This window comes from Ctenopharyngodon idella, chromosome 16 (genome assembly GCF_019924925.1).
Source record: "Ctenopharyngodon idella isolate HZGC_01 chromosome 16, HZGC01, whole genome shotgun sequence".
Classification (NCBI taxonomy): Eukaryota; Metazoa; Chordata; class Actinopteri; order Cypriniformes; family Xenocyprididae; genus Ctenopharyngodon; species Ctenopharyngodon idella.
Window position 1 is genome coordinate 14,320,374 of NC_067235.1, and position 17,491 is coordinate 14,337,864.

General features: G+C 38.9%; 1 protein-coding gene across 1 annotated transcript; it reads left to right on the forward strand.

Annotated features, from left to right (window-relative positions):
- The first annotated feature begins 290 nt into the window (after positions 1-290).
- On the forward strand, positions 291-5,867 carry crabp2a (cellular retinoic acid binding protein 2, a). The gene is made up of 4 exons (XM_051866409.1): positions 291-672; positions 3,823-4,001; positions 4,307-4,423; positions 4,534-5,867. Exons 1-4 carry the CDS (start codon positions 591-593, stop codon positions 4,582-4,584), a joined length of 429 nt encoding a protein of 142 aa, XP_051722369.1. The 5' UTR covers positions 291-590; the 3' UTR covers positions 4,585-5,867.
- Positions 5,868-17,491: the final 11,624 nt, after the last annotated feature.

A 17,491-nucleotide genomic window follows, 5' to 3' on the forward strand; every position in this document is an offset into this window, starting at 1 on the left:
TAATAAAAAGAAAGTTAAAGCAATAATTTTCAATGTACAATAAAAAACAAAGTCGTATTCCTTGAAATATTTCAGGAAAATTGCGAATAAATAATAAAATACATTAAAATGAGCTCTAATGGGCGTTTTCAAATGCGCACATGTTTTAAAGCGGGGCGTGGTGTGGGCGGGACAAGATCATCTCGAAGTATCATTGGCGCCTTGATTTGACAGGGCAAAGAGAGGGTGGAGTTTCTCAAAAAAGGGGTGTGTGCGCTCACAGATTAAGCGTGATAACTGGCCCAAATTTTAGTTTCAACCTATTCACCACAAGCTATAACGTTTGGAAGAACTGAATGAAAGTCTTAGACTGGAAGAAAAAGGCACAGATTGACATCTTCAGTTTCTCTTGTCAACCGCGGAAGAGAGAGAGAGAGAGCAATAGAAGGGTAGAGGAAGGAGGAAAATCAGTTTAACTTTATCAGTGGGATCTGATTTCAGAATCAAAGTTGCAGGTACTTTTAGAGGGTGTCAGGATCAAGGACTGTCACTCAGCCACACACCAGAGAGAATAATAGTGGGATACACTCTAAGGCTCGAAAGAACGCACGATGGATCGCAAAATCCCCGATTTTTCTGGTACCTGGAAAATGAAAAGCTCCGATAACTTCGAAGAGCTTCTCAAAGCACTGGGTAAGTGTTTATCATTATGCCCGCGGCACGCGCAGAGAGTGCGCAAAGTTTACTAATCAACCCTAAACGAGCGGGCATGAATTGCGCTACAGGCCAACAAATTCATACAAATACCTCTCAAATACCTCTCTTGTGTGTCTCATATAACTACCCAGTATCTATTTTTATGTTACTAGTAGGCCTACTTATTTACTACATATTATTTATATGTGTTACTATAGAAAGGCTACTAGTATTCATTCCAACCTTTTTAATGAAACTAGTCAGGTAAAAAGCAATTGGCAGTTAGATTTGGCAGGGCTGAGCTTATTTCGCTTCATTTTCTTCAGCAATATTATACTACTGCCATGACTGGTGCTTTAAAAATTCATTCGTTCAGTCGTTTGTGTTTGTTTTCAGGACAGAAAAACGCCTCGCGCTTTCATTTTTTTCCCTGAGTAAATTCCATTTGTGTATGTTGGAAAGTCGGTTCACTTGTATTTCTCGACCAATTCGGAAATTATTGTTTAAATACTTACCATTGATCAAGCCAGAATCCAAGTTTGTCTGTGAGTTCCCAAAATTTGACTGACGTCCGATTTAATGAGGGCACTGCTGCCACCCAAACACCTCTCTTCAACAGTCTGTGTCGAACAAAAGAAGCAGATTCCCTAAGAAGGGAGAGTGGGTCCTTCATTTCACCATTCAAAAGAATGATGAAATGAAGCAGACAGGTTAAAGAGGGCGCAGAAGGAGCACAATAGAGAGGGAGTCCCGCTGTTTCTTACATGGGAACATGGTGTATTATATGAATACCCCAAACTGCAGGAGATGAGATCTGCAGCCACACGAAATTTCTGAGGACAAATGTCATCGTAAAAACTAAGGGGCGTGGCTATATGCGAGGAATGTGCATGATTGACAGATTGACAGGTTGATTGAGGAATGAACTTTATGACTTGTTTTAACGTTTTGCACAGACACACATTCACATTCATACAACTCTTAAATTCACACGCGTTAAAATTCTTTTCACCACACAAATATTCCTGTGCACAGCTGGGCCCGACCTGTCGCCACACCCTGTCATCCACCCTCCTCCATCTCCTGTCCTCATCTCCATCCCTCTATTCTGAAATGCTTCCGAAATGCTTCCTTTGACCTTTAACCTATGACACTGACCCTGACCGTCTGACTCCTCTGACATATTTTCTCGGTTAGTTATGGGGTTTGAAACAGGGCTTGATCTGACAGGAGTCAGTCTAACTTTATTAGCTAATGTTTTTAACAAGGTTCTGCCTGGATTACACTCTCAGTAAACTGTTTAAATGTACATTTTCTTGTGTTTATCACACAAATTGCATGTGAATATGTGTGTTCTAACAGATCATGCTACAAGTCATTGGAGTAATTGACAATTTGTTTCCGCGTCTGAATGTGTGTCTAAATGTTGGCCCTCCCTCTTGTCTGCCTTCATGTGTATATATTTACCCTTGGTGACAGGTGGGAATGTGTGTGAGGTGAGTAGTGTGAAATTCTACTCGATGCACACACACATACACAGAGACTGGCCTCTTTATATCTAGTTGTCTTTTTCCACACTTGAATACCTCTTTTCTATGTCTCTGTTGCCATTCTTGCGCCTTTTTCTTCTCTTGTCGGTAATCTTGCCCTCCCTCAACTGTGCCATGCTTTTTTTCATTGTTGCCTCTGCCCTTCCCTACTTCCACACTGTGCTCTATCCATTTCCTGTCAGGAAGGTTTAATAGATTACAGCATCCCCTGTGGCTGGTTGAATAACTTCCCCCTCTCAATGCGTTCACCTACCTACACACACACACACACACACACACACACACACACACACGGCAAGACTCCATTTGAAATGCAGTATTTAATGTGTCTGTCTGTAAAAGCTGGTTTATACAGAGTAAACATTCTCAAACCAAACTTAAACATTTGGTGTTTTTTTGGAAAGTAACAATCTGATACTTGAGGAATAAGCAAATTAATTATACTCTGTTGAATGTACAGTTGAATGTTTTATGTATGTTAGAACTCATTTTACTAATATTCTGGTTATAGTTTCTTAAAAGGGATAGTTCACCCAAAAATGAAATTGAATTCTGTCATCATTTACTCAACAAGTTGTTCCAAACCTGTATGAATTTCTTTCTTCTGCTGGACACAAAAGAAGATATTTTAAAGAAAATGGGTAACCAAACAGTTGATGGACACCACTGACTTCAATAGTATGGAAAAAAAAAAAAATACTATGGAAGTCAATATGGCCCATAAACTGTTTGGTTACCCATTTTCTTTAAAATATCTTCTTTTGTGTTCAGCAGAAGAAAGAAATTCATACAGGTTTGGAACAACTTGAGGGTGAATAAATGATGTTCAGTTTTAGGTGAACTATCCCTTTAATATTGGGCTTACCGATAAATGTCACCATTTGATAGGTATTTAAAGAATAGGACCCAACAACATCACCCCAATTGATCAATCAATCAATTTATTGCGTAATGAATTTTGTTTGCATGATTATTTATCTATCAAATGCACTCTCAAGTGAGAAATATGCAGGAAAAACAAAAGCAATACTTATAATAACAACTGTGAATATTTACTTATAATAATAATAATAATATTTAAGTAATAATATAATAATAATAGTTAAATATTAGTAAATAAATATTACATATTCATAACTACATAGATTATTATTATTAATGTTATGTCTTTGTTGTTGTAGTCAGACTTTATTGTGTTATTTGAGTCAAAAACAGTAATTAAAATAGGTTCTGGATATTGGTGAGGTGACTAATTAAATTGGTTTATTAATGTAACATTTAAATATGTTTTATATTTGTTGTGATTACAGAATATCAGGCAACCTCTAGTGTGTGTTAACATCATTGAATGTACTATTAGCATTACCATGCTTTTTATTTATTTATTGGGTGCTTCAGCTTGTCAAATTGCTTCCCAGTATACAGGATTATATCAGGTGATGTCATCGGACATTGTCGGTATAAAGCGCAGATGTGTGGAGCACAGCCAGTCTTAATAACATCACTCTCAAAAACTCTATAAATGAAGAATTTCCCATAAGTTGTATGGACGCCAGAGTACCGTTCTTCAAGAGATTGTTCTGATGTGTTTTGTCAGGTGTGAACGTGATGCTGCGTAAGATTGCGGTCGCAGCAGCGTCAAAGCCATCCGTGGAGATTACCCAGGATGGAGAGACACTGTCAATCAAGACCTCCACCTCTGTGAGGACCACCCATGTCAACTTCACAGTTGGACATGAGTTTAATGAGGCCACTGTGGATGGACGGCCCTGCACGGTAAATACACACCCATATAAAAACACTTCAGACGTCATCCAGCATTTGTCTATCTGTGTTTTCCTTTTCCAAAACATTCAAAAGACCAAGAACCTATTAAATGTCTGTGTTTGTATCTGATGTGGACTCAATCACACCCTCCATCTCAGAGGAGCTATCAAACTGGATACACACCCATTCCTCCACCTCTGGAACTCACATTCTCATGGGCACTGATCTGTTTCTCACTCATTCTCTCTTTTTTACAGTCACACATTAAGAAAAGACCAACCCTTTACATATTTGTCTGTCTCTATTTCCCTCAGAGCTTTCCTCACTGGGAAACAGACAGCAAGATTAGCTGTGAACAGACTTTGCAGAAGGGTGAGGGTCCAAAAACCTCATGGACCAGGGAGATAACTAATGACGGCGAACTGATTCTGGTAAGATTTATTCCTATTATTATGTGTTATCCTTATGATTCTTACACACACATTGGTCTTTGATCATATTTTTTCTTTTAATAGTCTTTTTCCTGCTTTTTTTTCTGCAGACCATGACCGCAGACGATGTGGTTTGCACAAGAGTTTATATCAGAGAGTGAAAGTATGAGGAAAAAGGAAGAATATCCATCCAGATCACTCTCTTTCCTCATTAACCACATTGACTCTGATTTTATATCATCTATTTCCTTTCTCCCTCATCTCTTCTTTCATGCTTTTTTGTTGACAATGTATTTGAATAATACATCAGAGAGCCATGCAAATAATTCATGTGAGGTTCCAGAAATCCAAGCAAAGATTTTTTATTTTTTTTTTAATTGGGCCCTGATTGGTCATTTAACAAATACATCATTTGGGCTCAAAAGCACTTTTGAGGATTGGTCTCCACATAGATGAAGACCTGGAAAGCTTGGAAATCAGCCTTTGGTAATACAGTCCATAATCACCACTGGAAAAATATCAGAAAAGGTGCAGTTACATTTATCGTAGTTCGCAAAACTTTTGCAAACAAAATCCAGACATTTCGATAGCCATCCACACGATTGAGGATTCACAGCATTAACCAACGGAAAGGAGCATGGTTTGAAAGTGAATTGTGTGAGCTATGCTTCATACATCGTTACACTAATGACAATAGACAATGGATGTTTTTTGCCTGCAAAAGTTCGCGAATGTAACCGCACCTTAAGAATGTACGTCAATGTACGGTATGCCTTCGGAAAATGTTATGTCTGTAGTTTAGTCCATCAGTTTTTTTTTTTTTTTTCTCCTCAGTTGACCCTTTGCTAAGCTCCGTCTTAAAATGTTACCGACCAATCCTACTTTAGCAACTGTTGCCGTCCTCCATTTTCTTAGAAAGGCTTTTGGTCTCTAACACTATGTTTTATAGTTTTTAAATTCTTTTAAATTTTTCATTGTGAGATGTGTTTGCCTCCATTCTGATTTGCTGTTGCCAAAGTTTACACGTTATAGCATAATTTAACAATTTGTTTATAGAAAAATGGCTGATAAAATGCTCTTCAACTTCAATTCATTCCAGCATTCCAGCCCGTTTAAGGACAAAATCCAGTCAATATTCAATCAACATTTCACTCAAAATCCTGCCGTTCACGGAAATTTCCAATTCATTCCTATGTGACGTTCTGTAAATCTTGTCTGAATGAGCAACAGTTCCAAAGGGGGCGGGGCTAAGCAAAGGGTCAATTCTGATTAGAAACCTCTGAATCTTCAATCCCAGTCTTCTCTTTTCCTCCTTAATTTTTGTATATATTTTAATAAAACCTGAATCTGAAGTTTCATCAAAAACTCTCTTTTTATTATGTTTTTTTTTTTATATAAACAATTTCAGCAATCATTACATTGACAATAAAGATTACTGCCAAGAGTATGTGTTTTTCTGTCATTCAGTAGCATTTATCCAGACAGAAGCTTAGTGGTTGTTCCATGATGTCAATGGAATAAATGATTTTATTTCAAAATGAGAAATTAAAGAAATGCATTGACCTTTATAACAAACCCACCCTCTTTCTCACTCTTGTTTCTCACTCAGACATACTGGTGGGTTCACATCTTATTTTAGTATTTCTGCCAGCTGGCTGTAACTAGAATAACTTGTCTGTCCCTCTCCACCCTCTCGCTGATTTTTCCATCTCAGTCTTTCTTTCTCATCACTGTCACTCTCTATGTTTCTCTGGTTCCTGTCTTTCAGCTCTCTGTTTTGCAAGACCCTACACTTCTAATTCACGAATCACTGTTCAAATGAATGGAATGTAAATGTATTGTAATGTAAAAAATGGATGGAAAACACCCACAAGTCATCAAAGAAATTTCCCCAGTAACCTGATCTTCCACTCAAAACATTAACATTTCCATTGCCATGTCGAAAACAGAGAATGTGCAGAACAGTGTCGACCAAGGGTCATTTATTGGAAGCTAAGTTAGCGAATGGGATAAAGCTGTTAAATAAAATAGATCCAGGCAAAGAAGCCAACTATCCATTCCGAGCAGGAAATGCCAGTCGGATTACAAGGTAAAGATGATTAACGGCAGATGTGCTTAACAGGGAGCAAGATCATAAGGGAATTAAAACTCAGGATCAAAAAAATTAAATGAGGACCAACATACATACATATACATACTGTATATCTATAATACACAGTACACCAATCCAGGACATAAATATAGAAATTAATATACATAATCAAGTGTATTCACCTACAAAGAAAAACAAAGGTAGGAATGGAGGTGATGGTGGAATGTGGAGAGGTTTAGGGGTGATGCCTGCAGCTGTACTTGGTTACTGTGTGACCCTAATAAAACCAACCCCTCTCTACCTCCTGCCCCTATAAAAGACCCCAAATAACTGGCTCTCCTTCCTCCTTTATTACCCCCTGGGGCAGTAAAAGGCAGCTGTCTCTCTCCTCTCGAAAACCACCCGCACATTTGCACACATATGAAACCAAACATGCACATTCTTTAGGACCTTCACATGTACCATCAAACGCTTTGGCCACTGTGAGCACAGACCATAAAACCGCACACATACACACACTCACACATGCGAGTGCCCACAGCCAGTAATGGGCCCTAATGTGCCAGAAACACTCGCATATTTGGTCATTAACTTCAAAGGAACACAAGCAGATAGTCTAACAACTCATAAACACACACACATATGCTGATTTTGCCCAGCTTTGTGCAGGGCAGGTAAATCTGGAAAGACAATCTCTTCCCAAAATCTATTCTGTTTGCTCTGGATTTGGCTGGCAGGCAATTTGACAAGCAGATAAGCATTTAGGCAGCAGAACACACACACGCACTGTTGCAATTACAAACATGAAAATTACATCCAGCAAAACTCAATAGTGAGGTGACTAATTTCAAAGACATCTAAGAGCAGACTTCTGACTCTAGACTCTGGGTGCATCTCAATAAGCCCTCTAGTTCAGTAGTCTTTTATTTTATTTTATTTTATTTTATTTTTTTAAACTTAATTACAAAATTGAGAAAGTTCTTGGGACATTTCACAATTTTTACATTTTGCAAGTACAATCTGAAACACAGCAGTTCAGTAGTCTGGGCATTGGTCAGGGACCAGGCCATTCTAAGGTCTGTTTTAATCACAAAATCCTTCCAGTGCACTGAAATATTCGCTCCCTAAAAGTCCCACAATGCACCATGAAAACCAGGGAGCATTGATGATACCAGTAGTGACATTGTACAGTGAGGATGTTGTCATGTCACCATCAGTGCGTAGTGAGCCAGGGTCACTTAATTTTCTTACAGGTGCCTGAATTTGTGTACACAACATACGGATTCACAGCCTATAGGGAGCTAAGGAGCTGATTGAGACGCACCATATAAAAATCTAAAAAAAAAAATAAAAAAAAATATATATATATATATATATTATTTCAATATTTGTGTGTGTGATAATCATTTTTTTTAAAGGGTTAGTTCACCCAAAAATCTAAATTCTGTCATTATTCACTCACCCTCATGTCGTTCCACACCCGTAAAACCTTTGTTCATTTTCGGAACAGAAATTAAGATATTTTTGATCAAATCCAATGGCTCAGTGAGGCCTCCATTGCCAGCAAGATAATTAACACTTTCAGATTCCCAGAAAGCTACTAAAGACATATTTAAAACTAGTGGTTAAACGGATCGTTGTTGATCCGTGATCCGTACGGACCAAGCCCCACGGTTCGGTACGCATGTGATTCGTGGATCAATTGCAAGTTTAACCGCGATAGAGTGAAAGGTTATCATTTGCACGTGTTTTGTCTTGCTAGTTTACACATTAAATAGATATAAAACCATTCCAGCGCTAGAAGAGGCAAAAGAGGATTTAATTCGGTATCACACGCCACGCTGTTATCGGTGCGCACAGACGCACATGCAAGGCTCGCGCGCACACACAGAGAGAGAGGCGCGTTACAGATAGCTGCAAACTCCAAATTGATTTCTCTTTCGCGTCCTCAATGCACTTGGATGGACACATACACGCATTATGTCAGTCAAAATACCCCTCTCGGCAAGTATTCTCGTAAACACGTTCGGTTATGTCTTAAGTGAACAAGGTGAGAATTCGGAAGTGTATCGATCGGATGTGTGCGTGCATGGAGTCTTACTCTTAAAGTGACAGCAACCTATAAATAGCTGCTGTTGTCTGGCATGTAAATCAAACAGCAAAACACAGCTTTAACAAAGATTAATCTATATTAAATTTATACAGTGAACAGTGTCATTTTACATTTAATTGCTACATTTCTGTACACGAAAATTAATACTACAGTTAGACCTTATACTTTATTTGTAACTTTATGTTGTATTTATCTATGCTTGTAATTGGTGTACAGTATTTGTTCTTTTTACAGTCTGTTCACTTGCCATTAATAATGTATTAGTTAGGCTAGTAGTTTCTGCTGTGGTATCGGAGTAGTTAAAGTGGGCTAAGTAATAAATGGAAAGTTCCCCCCCACCCCCCTATTTTATTTTTTTGTGCTGATCCGAAAAATGATCCGATCCGTGACTTAATAACCATGATATGATCCGAACCATGAGTTTTGTGATCCGTTGAACCACTATTTAAAACAGTTGATGTGACTACAGTGGTTTAACCATAATGTTATGAAGTGACGACAATACTTTTTGTGCACCAAAAAGACAAAAATAACTTTATTCAACAATATCTAGTGATGGGCGATTTCAAAACACTGCTTCATGAAGCTTCGAAGCTTTACGGATTGTTTCGAATCAGTGGTTCAAAGCGTGTATCAAACTGCCAAGTCGCGCCCCCGGTGGTGAACCATTGAAATTTCAAAACACTTATGAGGTAGTCTCAGCCATGGACGGTTGGCTGAACGTCTGATGCATATGGCACACTTATCTGGAAACACTTCAGCAATATCGAAGTCGTCATCTGGTTGGTTGAATTCTACAGGATGTCTGGGAGACGTGTGTGTGTTGCGCTCTTTAATGGACCGCTTGGAAACAAATGCCGTGACGCCAGACCCCCTCGTAGAAGAATGCCGTCATGTTTACAACTGTGACAACAAGCGCTTATCAGGATCAAATAAACGCTGGATTTTTAAAAGTATGTGAAGTTCACGGCTTCATTGTTGCAGTAAACTTGCACAACGTTCTTGAATGAATAATTTATAGATGCACACCGGTCTGTTATTGTAGGGACATCGACTTTCATTTTCACGCTCCTAAACATGACGTGGAACAAAACGAACTCTGATTGGTTGCTTTACATGTCAGTCAAACGTCCTCTTGGGCGGTCCTTAGCCAATGAAAGCTGAAGGTCTGGCTATGCAAGACTACTTATGAGGTAACGAAGCCTCCTTTACTGAAATCATGTGACTTTGGCAGTTTGATACACGCTCCGAACCACTGATTCGAAACAAAAGATTCGTAAAGCTTCATGAAGCAGTAGGTGAGTCCCAATTCACGTACTTATGCACTATTCTATGATGTTTTTAAGTACAAATAGTGTGAGTAGTGCGTTCACACAGAAAATTCCAAAAAGAAAAAGTGCACTTTAAATACCCAGATGATGCGCTAAATTAATGGAAAAAACAAAGTGTGGAATGTTGGACACCTCATGCACTCAGATGTCGCAGCTTTAATTACGTTGCGGAGGGGGATCAAACTCTGATGTTTAATGACAAAATAAACGTATAAAATTCATACACTACATAGATGAGTACATAGTGCATAAGTACATAGTGTATAAGTGCATAGTGTAGTGCGTCAATTTGGACGCAACTAGTGTTTTGAAATCGCCCATCACTAGATATTGTTGAATAAAGTCGTTATTTTGTTTTTTTGGTGCACAAAAAGTATTCTCGTCGCTTCATAACATTAAGGTTGAACAAACTGTAGGCACATGAACTGTTTTAAATATGTCTTCAGTAGCTTTCTGGGCATTTGAAAGTGTTAATTATCTTGCTGGCAATGGAGGCCTCACTGAGCCATCGGATTTTATCAAAAATACCTTAATTTGTGTTCCGAATATGAACAAAGGTCTTACGGGTGTGGAACGACATGAGGGTGAGTAATTAATGACAGAATTTTCATTTTTGGGTGAACTAACCCTTTAACATTTACAACTATTTCCACCACACTGAACAATTTCGCCCCTAAAGTTTATTAGAAACATTTTGAACATTTTATTCTAAAAATGGCAAAGCTTAATTTTCAGCAATCATTAGGTCAGTCTTGACTATTAAGTGTCACAAGATCATTTATAAATCATTCTAAAATGCAGATCTGATGTTCAAGAAACATTTCTTGTTGTTATCAGGGTTGAAAACATTGTGCTGCTTAATTTCTTTTGTTCTAACAGAAAGTTCAATAGAAGAACACTAAAAAAGAAATTTTTATCACAATGTAAAAGTCTTTACTGTCACTTTTAATCAGTTTATCCTTGCTGAATAAAAACATTAGTTTCTTTAAAACAATAATAAATACATAAAATCTTACTGTCTCCAAACTCAAATAGTTAGTAGGCCTACATATATTTTCATTAAAAAAAAATCACAAACTCACTAAATTCCCTTACCAACAGTGATGTTGTTAGTAACAACTCTTTAAAACTCACTCTAATCTCTAATACCATTTTAATGGAAGACTTGTAGCTGTGGAAGACTTGTAGCTGTAAATAATTTTGTGTGTGACATATAGACAAATCATGGGATGTGAGCTTGTGATACTCAAACTATGAGCTGGCTGTCATACAACGTCAGATTTTAATCTCAGTTGTTGAAAGATAACAGATATATCAGATCCATGGTAAATCTGACAGCACGGTGTGATTTGGATCAGATTTATGCATGTAAATATATGGACAGACAGTTGGGTATGATAGTATTTTGTGCCCTGCAGCAAAGACTGCACAGGATATTGTGAAAGATAGAAAGATTTATATGTATGTGTGTATCTTTGTGGATGCTGGCAAAAACCATTTCTCAAGGACACTGAGTGGCAACAGAGAGGAAAACTGAAGCGGAGGGTGTGTGTGCAAAAACTGTGTGGGCACAGAGTTTCCCAAATATGACATGTACAAGCGTGTGTGTGTCAAACAGTTAATAGTGAGAAACGGCCCGCAGACAACACACTCTAAAAGGCCCTGTGGGCTTAATGCAAAGCATTATGGGTCAAACCAACTGTTGTCACCTTACAGCTGATTGGTGGATCACAGCTGGCCCTGATCCATGAACCTCGAGGGCAGTCTGCGAGATACTTATGCAAATACACAAACGTAAACAGGGTTAAGATCGACAAATATGTTTTTCACACCCATCATTCTACACATTTTGCTTGCGCACTACCAAAGAGGCAATTCATACACAACTACACACATGCACTTGGGCATTTACTTCCAGCAGAAAAAGACAAACAGTCTAAAACATTTCTCACAGTGGTGCTGACTCAAAGTGAGCTGGCAGTGAAGATTCCAAGATTCCAGACGTGCGGAAAGAGTGAGTCCCGCATGGAGGTGTGGAGAGCAGAATCGCACGGAAACAGTCGCATCTCATGGCCAGGCTTCTAGGTCAGCTGTCAGTTTAAAGGAATATTCTGGGTTCAGGACAAGTTTACTTCAATCGACAGCATTTCTGGCATAATGTTGATGTTGAAGCTTCACATTTCTGCTTTTAAATTAAAAAAAAAAAACATATCAGTATTCACTTCCATTCCATTTGTTGTTGTTGCTTTTTTAAAGAATAAAGATAACTATAGATGAGTTAAAATTACTTTTCTTAGTAATTAACATTTATGCTGCAAATGCTGTTGACTGAGCTTAAGTTGTATTGAACCCAAAATATTCCTTTAGTCCTCTGGCTCATATGGATATAAAGAGATTGAGGACATGTGCAACAGTTTGGCAAAGTGTCCCTTTTGCAACACAATTTGAAGAGAGCATACTCCGAAAATAGGATCAGATCCCTTGCAGTATTTGCAGCGAGAATAACATATAGGGAAAATTACAGATGTCCGAAAGGGTAGATGAGATCAGCAGACATTACCAAAAGATCACAGCACTGACCCCAGTGACTCACTGTGGTTTTTATAGGGTAAGATATCATTACATGGAGCTCAACACATGAAGGGGGAGAGTGCAGACAATAATAAGGTGACTATTTGGCTAAGTTCACACAGTCAGCATTTGGGGTTGACATCAATTTTTAATTTTAAGACGGAGTCTTAAACTGTCCTGTTCACCCAACAACTTGCATACAGTATTCGGGTTGCTACTGAAGGACTAATCGATGTCAGCTCTATTTTTTTTGGTTCTCACACTGGAATCGCAACATGATTCACAAACCAAGTCGAGGCGCAGGACAGTGAGTTCATCCACCAATTAACCGACAGCTGTGTTTATGGAGTGCAACAGTGCCAGTTCCCTTTTTCAGTGGCGCTGGTTCCAAAAGTATTTTTTTCATTCATTTTTCCCATAGGGATTTTAAAATAGTCTTCGTTAAAGAGTTATAAGCCATGAACCAAGCTAATCAGTTACAAGGTGAATCACAAACTTTGATTTGAAGCAAAAATGGTTTTGAAAATCTGACAAAAAGACAAAGGTACAAGACTTTGTACTTAACGGTTTTAGTGAGGGAAAGAACTACAATCCCATGAAGCAGCACTGTGAACAGCATGATCAAATTAAAGACAATGGAGAAATGTGAAACTAGTCATTAACAAATGTTGATTATATGTATAAAAACAATATATTTTACGTTTATATATATACACACACACACTGCTCAAAAAAATTAAAGGAACACTTTTTAATCAGAGAATAGCATCAAGTCAGTTAAACTCATGGGTTACTGATCTGGTCAGTTAAGTAGCAGAGGGGGTTGTTAATCAGTTTCAACTGCTTTGGTGTTAATGAAATTAACAACAGGTGCACTAGATGGGCAACAATGAGACGACCCCCCAAAACAGGAACGGTTTTACAGGTGGAGGCCACTTACATTTTTTCCCTACTCATCTTTTCTGACTGTTTTTCACTAGTTTTGCATTTGGCTACGGTCAGTGTCACTACTGGTAGCATGAGGCGATACCTGGACCCTACAGAGGTTGCTCCAGGATGGCACATCAATACATGCCATTGCCAGAAGGTTTGCTGTGTCTCCCAGCACAGTCTCAAGAGCATGGAGGAGATTCCAGGAGACAGGCAGTTACTCTATGAGAGCTGGACAGGGCCGTAGAAGGTCCTTAACCCATCAGCAGGACCGGTATCTGCTCCTTTGTGCAAGGAGGAACAGGATGAACACTGCCAGAGCCCTACAAAATGACCTCCAGCAGGCCACTGGTGTGAATATCTCTGACCAAACAATCAGAAACAGACTTCATGAGGGTGGCCTGAGGGCCTGACGTCCTCTAGTGGGTCCTGTGCTCACTGCCTGGCACCGTGGAGCTCGATTGGCATTTGCCATTGAACACCAGAATTGGCAGGTCCGCCACTGGCGCCCTGTGCTTTTCAGATGAGAGCAGGTTCACACTGAGCACTTGACAGACGTGAAATGGTCTAGAGAAGCCGTGGAGAACGTTATGCTGCCTGTAATATCGTTCAGCATGAGCGGTTTGGTGGTGGGTCAGTGATGGTCTGGGGAGGCATATCCATGGAGGGACGTACAGACCTCTACAGGCTAGACAATGGCACCCTGACTGCCATTAGGTATCGTGATGAAATCCTTGGACCCACTGTCAGACCCTACACTGGTGCAGTGGGTCCTGGGTTCCTCCCGAGAGTATGCAGGCAGTTCCTGGAGGATGAAGGAATTGATACCATTGAATAGCCCCCACACTCGCCTGACCTAAATCCAATAGAACACCTCTGGGACATTATGTTTCGGTCCATCCGACGATGCCAGGTTGCACCTCAGACTGTCCAGGAGCTCAGTGATGCCCTGGTCCAGATCTGGGAGGAAATACCCCAGGACACCATTCGTCGTCTCATTAGGAGCATGCCCCGACGTTGTCAGGCATGCATACAAGCATGTGGGGGCCATACAAACTACTGAGTACCATTTTGAGTTGCTTCAATGAAATTTCAGCAAAATGGACTGGCCTGCTGCATCATTTTTTCACTTTGATTTTCAGGGTGTCTTTGAATTCAGTCCTCTGTAGGTTGATAATTTTCACTTCCATCAAACGATGTGGCATCCTTTCATTCCTAACACATTACCCAGTCCATATCCGTATAGATATCCAGCATGATATTTTTCCCCATTGAGATCTGATGTGTTTTCAAAGTGTTCCTTTAATTTTTTTAGCAGTATGTATATATATATATATATATATATATATATGTGTGGCTTAACATTAACTTTTTTGCTCACCAGCCACTGTGGCTAGTGGTTTTCCAAAGTCACTAGCCACTTAGCATTTTCACTAGCCAGAATTACGACATCGATACCATGGGGAAAACTGCCATATAGATATTTTTAAATTGTCTCATAATTTGGCAGCAGGTATATTAGGCTGCTGTCACTTTAGGAGCTGACGCACGGATCCATTATAATGTTACACATGTGTTTTCTTTGTCATCTGTTTACATTCACTTAAAACATAACTGACTATGTTTACGTGAATATTTGCCAAGACTGACATTTTGAGTTTTGGGTGTATTTGACTGTTTAAGCACGATAAGCAGTGAAAAATAACTGAATTTAGTTCTGAGAGGTGGCTTTATGTGTGGGCACTTTGGGTGTGAGCACAAAATCTGCAGGAATGAGTAAAATTATGCGCAATACGCACAATCTCACACCAAAATTCAAACCCTGTAACACCAACAATATTTATCCGGAGCAAATAAAGTAAGTGAGTGAGGGAGGGCGGGTTTGTGTGTGAACTTGATGTTGGAGAGATGAGAGAGCGAGAAAGCACAGCTGGTTAGTCTGATTGGTGTAATTTTCTGTACAGCATCATGAGTAATGTAGTTTTTCACCAGGAATTCTACTTTTAAAACATGATTGTTTTAAAAATAAGATAAAATAATAAGGGGTTGACGGCTTCAGCAGAGGCAAATACCATGGATTAACAACCTCGTAGCTCACAGTAGTTCTGTCTTTACAGTTATATAAGTTATCATTCAAAATCACTTTCCTTATGGAGAAAATTAAGATAATGAGGTTTTACTTCCGAAACCCAGCTGTTGCACTCTATGCCATCTGAGTCACATGTAAACCACAAATACTGACGGGAACAACTCTGGTGGAAAACAATGACTGGATCTAAAACTTTAAGATGACACTCATCTCCGTCTTTGTATGTTAGTGAAACCACCCAACACACAAGACTAGTTGTCAATTACGGTTGTGTTCAAACAGCAGGGGTTCGCACTAAATATGGTTGGGAGTCCTACAAATTCACAGGTTACAGAATGTGGGTGGTCACTCTCATAAATAACCAAACTGTATGTGACCTTAAAGTCGGCATGCAATGAAATTCTTCCCTACGTGTACCAAGTGAAACAGCTTCTCAAACAAGAAAAAAATGTAGGGCGGTATACTTGATTTTGTCCACTGGGAAATGAATGGATCATTGGATTCATTGTTGTGGTTTCCTATTGCTGTGATCTCATGTGATTGACAGGCTGTCCCACCCTCGCACCAAAAGCAAAAAACAAAAAACACATCATCAAAGAAGAAAAGAGATTGCAAGAGGCAGGGGGAGTTATTTTTAATAAAGATTATGAGGGCACATGAATTTAATAAAAAATAATGTGCACTGAAAAATAATTCATATAAATTCTACAATACTACATTTAAGAAACATAAATTGCCAATTTTGATTTCATTTTCTTTAATTGTATTAAGCACTGAAATATAGGACTGACAAATGTATTCTGCTGATGCTTGAACATGGCTTTTTTTTTTCTTTCTCTTTTTTTATCACATGCACATCCATCCATCATCACTCATGCTGAATGGAGTCCCAATCTACAGGTTTCATGCAATACTGTATTGTACCATATCTGTGGGAAGCCACATTGCTAGCAACAGCAGGCATCTGATGGGGTCAGGTGACTGCTGAGTTTTGATTAGTTCAGAGAACTGAAGCAGAAGACAAGAAACGGTCAAAATCTGTTCCTTTGTTAGAGTATGTTTTGGCCTAATGGCAAGAGAGTGTGTGCTTGGAGATGATGTGAACACCCTGTTTAGTTTTTTTGAAAAAATTATTATTACATAAGTGTGAGTCAGAAGGAAAATCCTGCTAGTCCAGTTAATAACATTTGATTTGAATTGTAGCTTTTGCATGTACATGACTAGTGTTTGTGGGTATTTGTGTCCACGGTGGTGCGGTGTCATCACTTTTGTTTTAAGACCAGATTCCTTTCCCCTAAATGTGACAGTATTACAAATATGAACTTTTAATGCAATTATCTTTTTTTCCAAACAGACTACTCACAAGCTGTTTGCATAAACTTTTGCATGAACGCTTTTTTTCTCTATGAGTGTGTGTTTGAGAGAGAGAGAGAGAGAGAGAGAGAGAGAGAGACGTTAATAACAGTGAGAAATTAAATTCGTTTCACTCCCACATAACTGTTACCTGTGTGACATTTCTTAACGTGACAAGCAGTGCATCAACACCCCCACAGGTGAATTACACAATTTTCTGCGGTTACAAATATTTAGATTTGTTGTGAAACTTACCCTTGGTAACGGTCCATGCAAAAGGTTGAAACAACAACGTTGAAGACGTAAGGAAATCATCACCTATGTATCATACTACAATTACTTAACGTTGGTGGGCTCAGATGGAAAACTAATAGCGAAATAGCACCATCTTGAGTATTCTTGTCATAATGCTAGAAGAAACAAAATTGTTCCAAATTTGTTACTCTGTCGCCATCTGCTGGAGGAATATTGCAGGTGCATGACTGAAATTCACTTCATCTGCCTTCATAGTCATCAAGCAAAGTGCAAGGTAACAGGCAAAAATGGCACATGATAATAATTTTAATATTATGCTGGAAAATAACAGTTT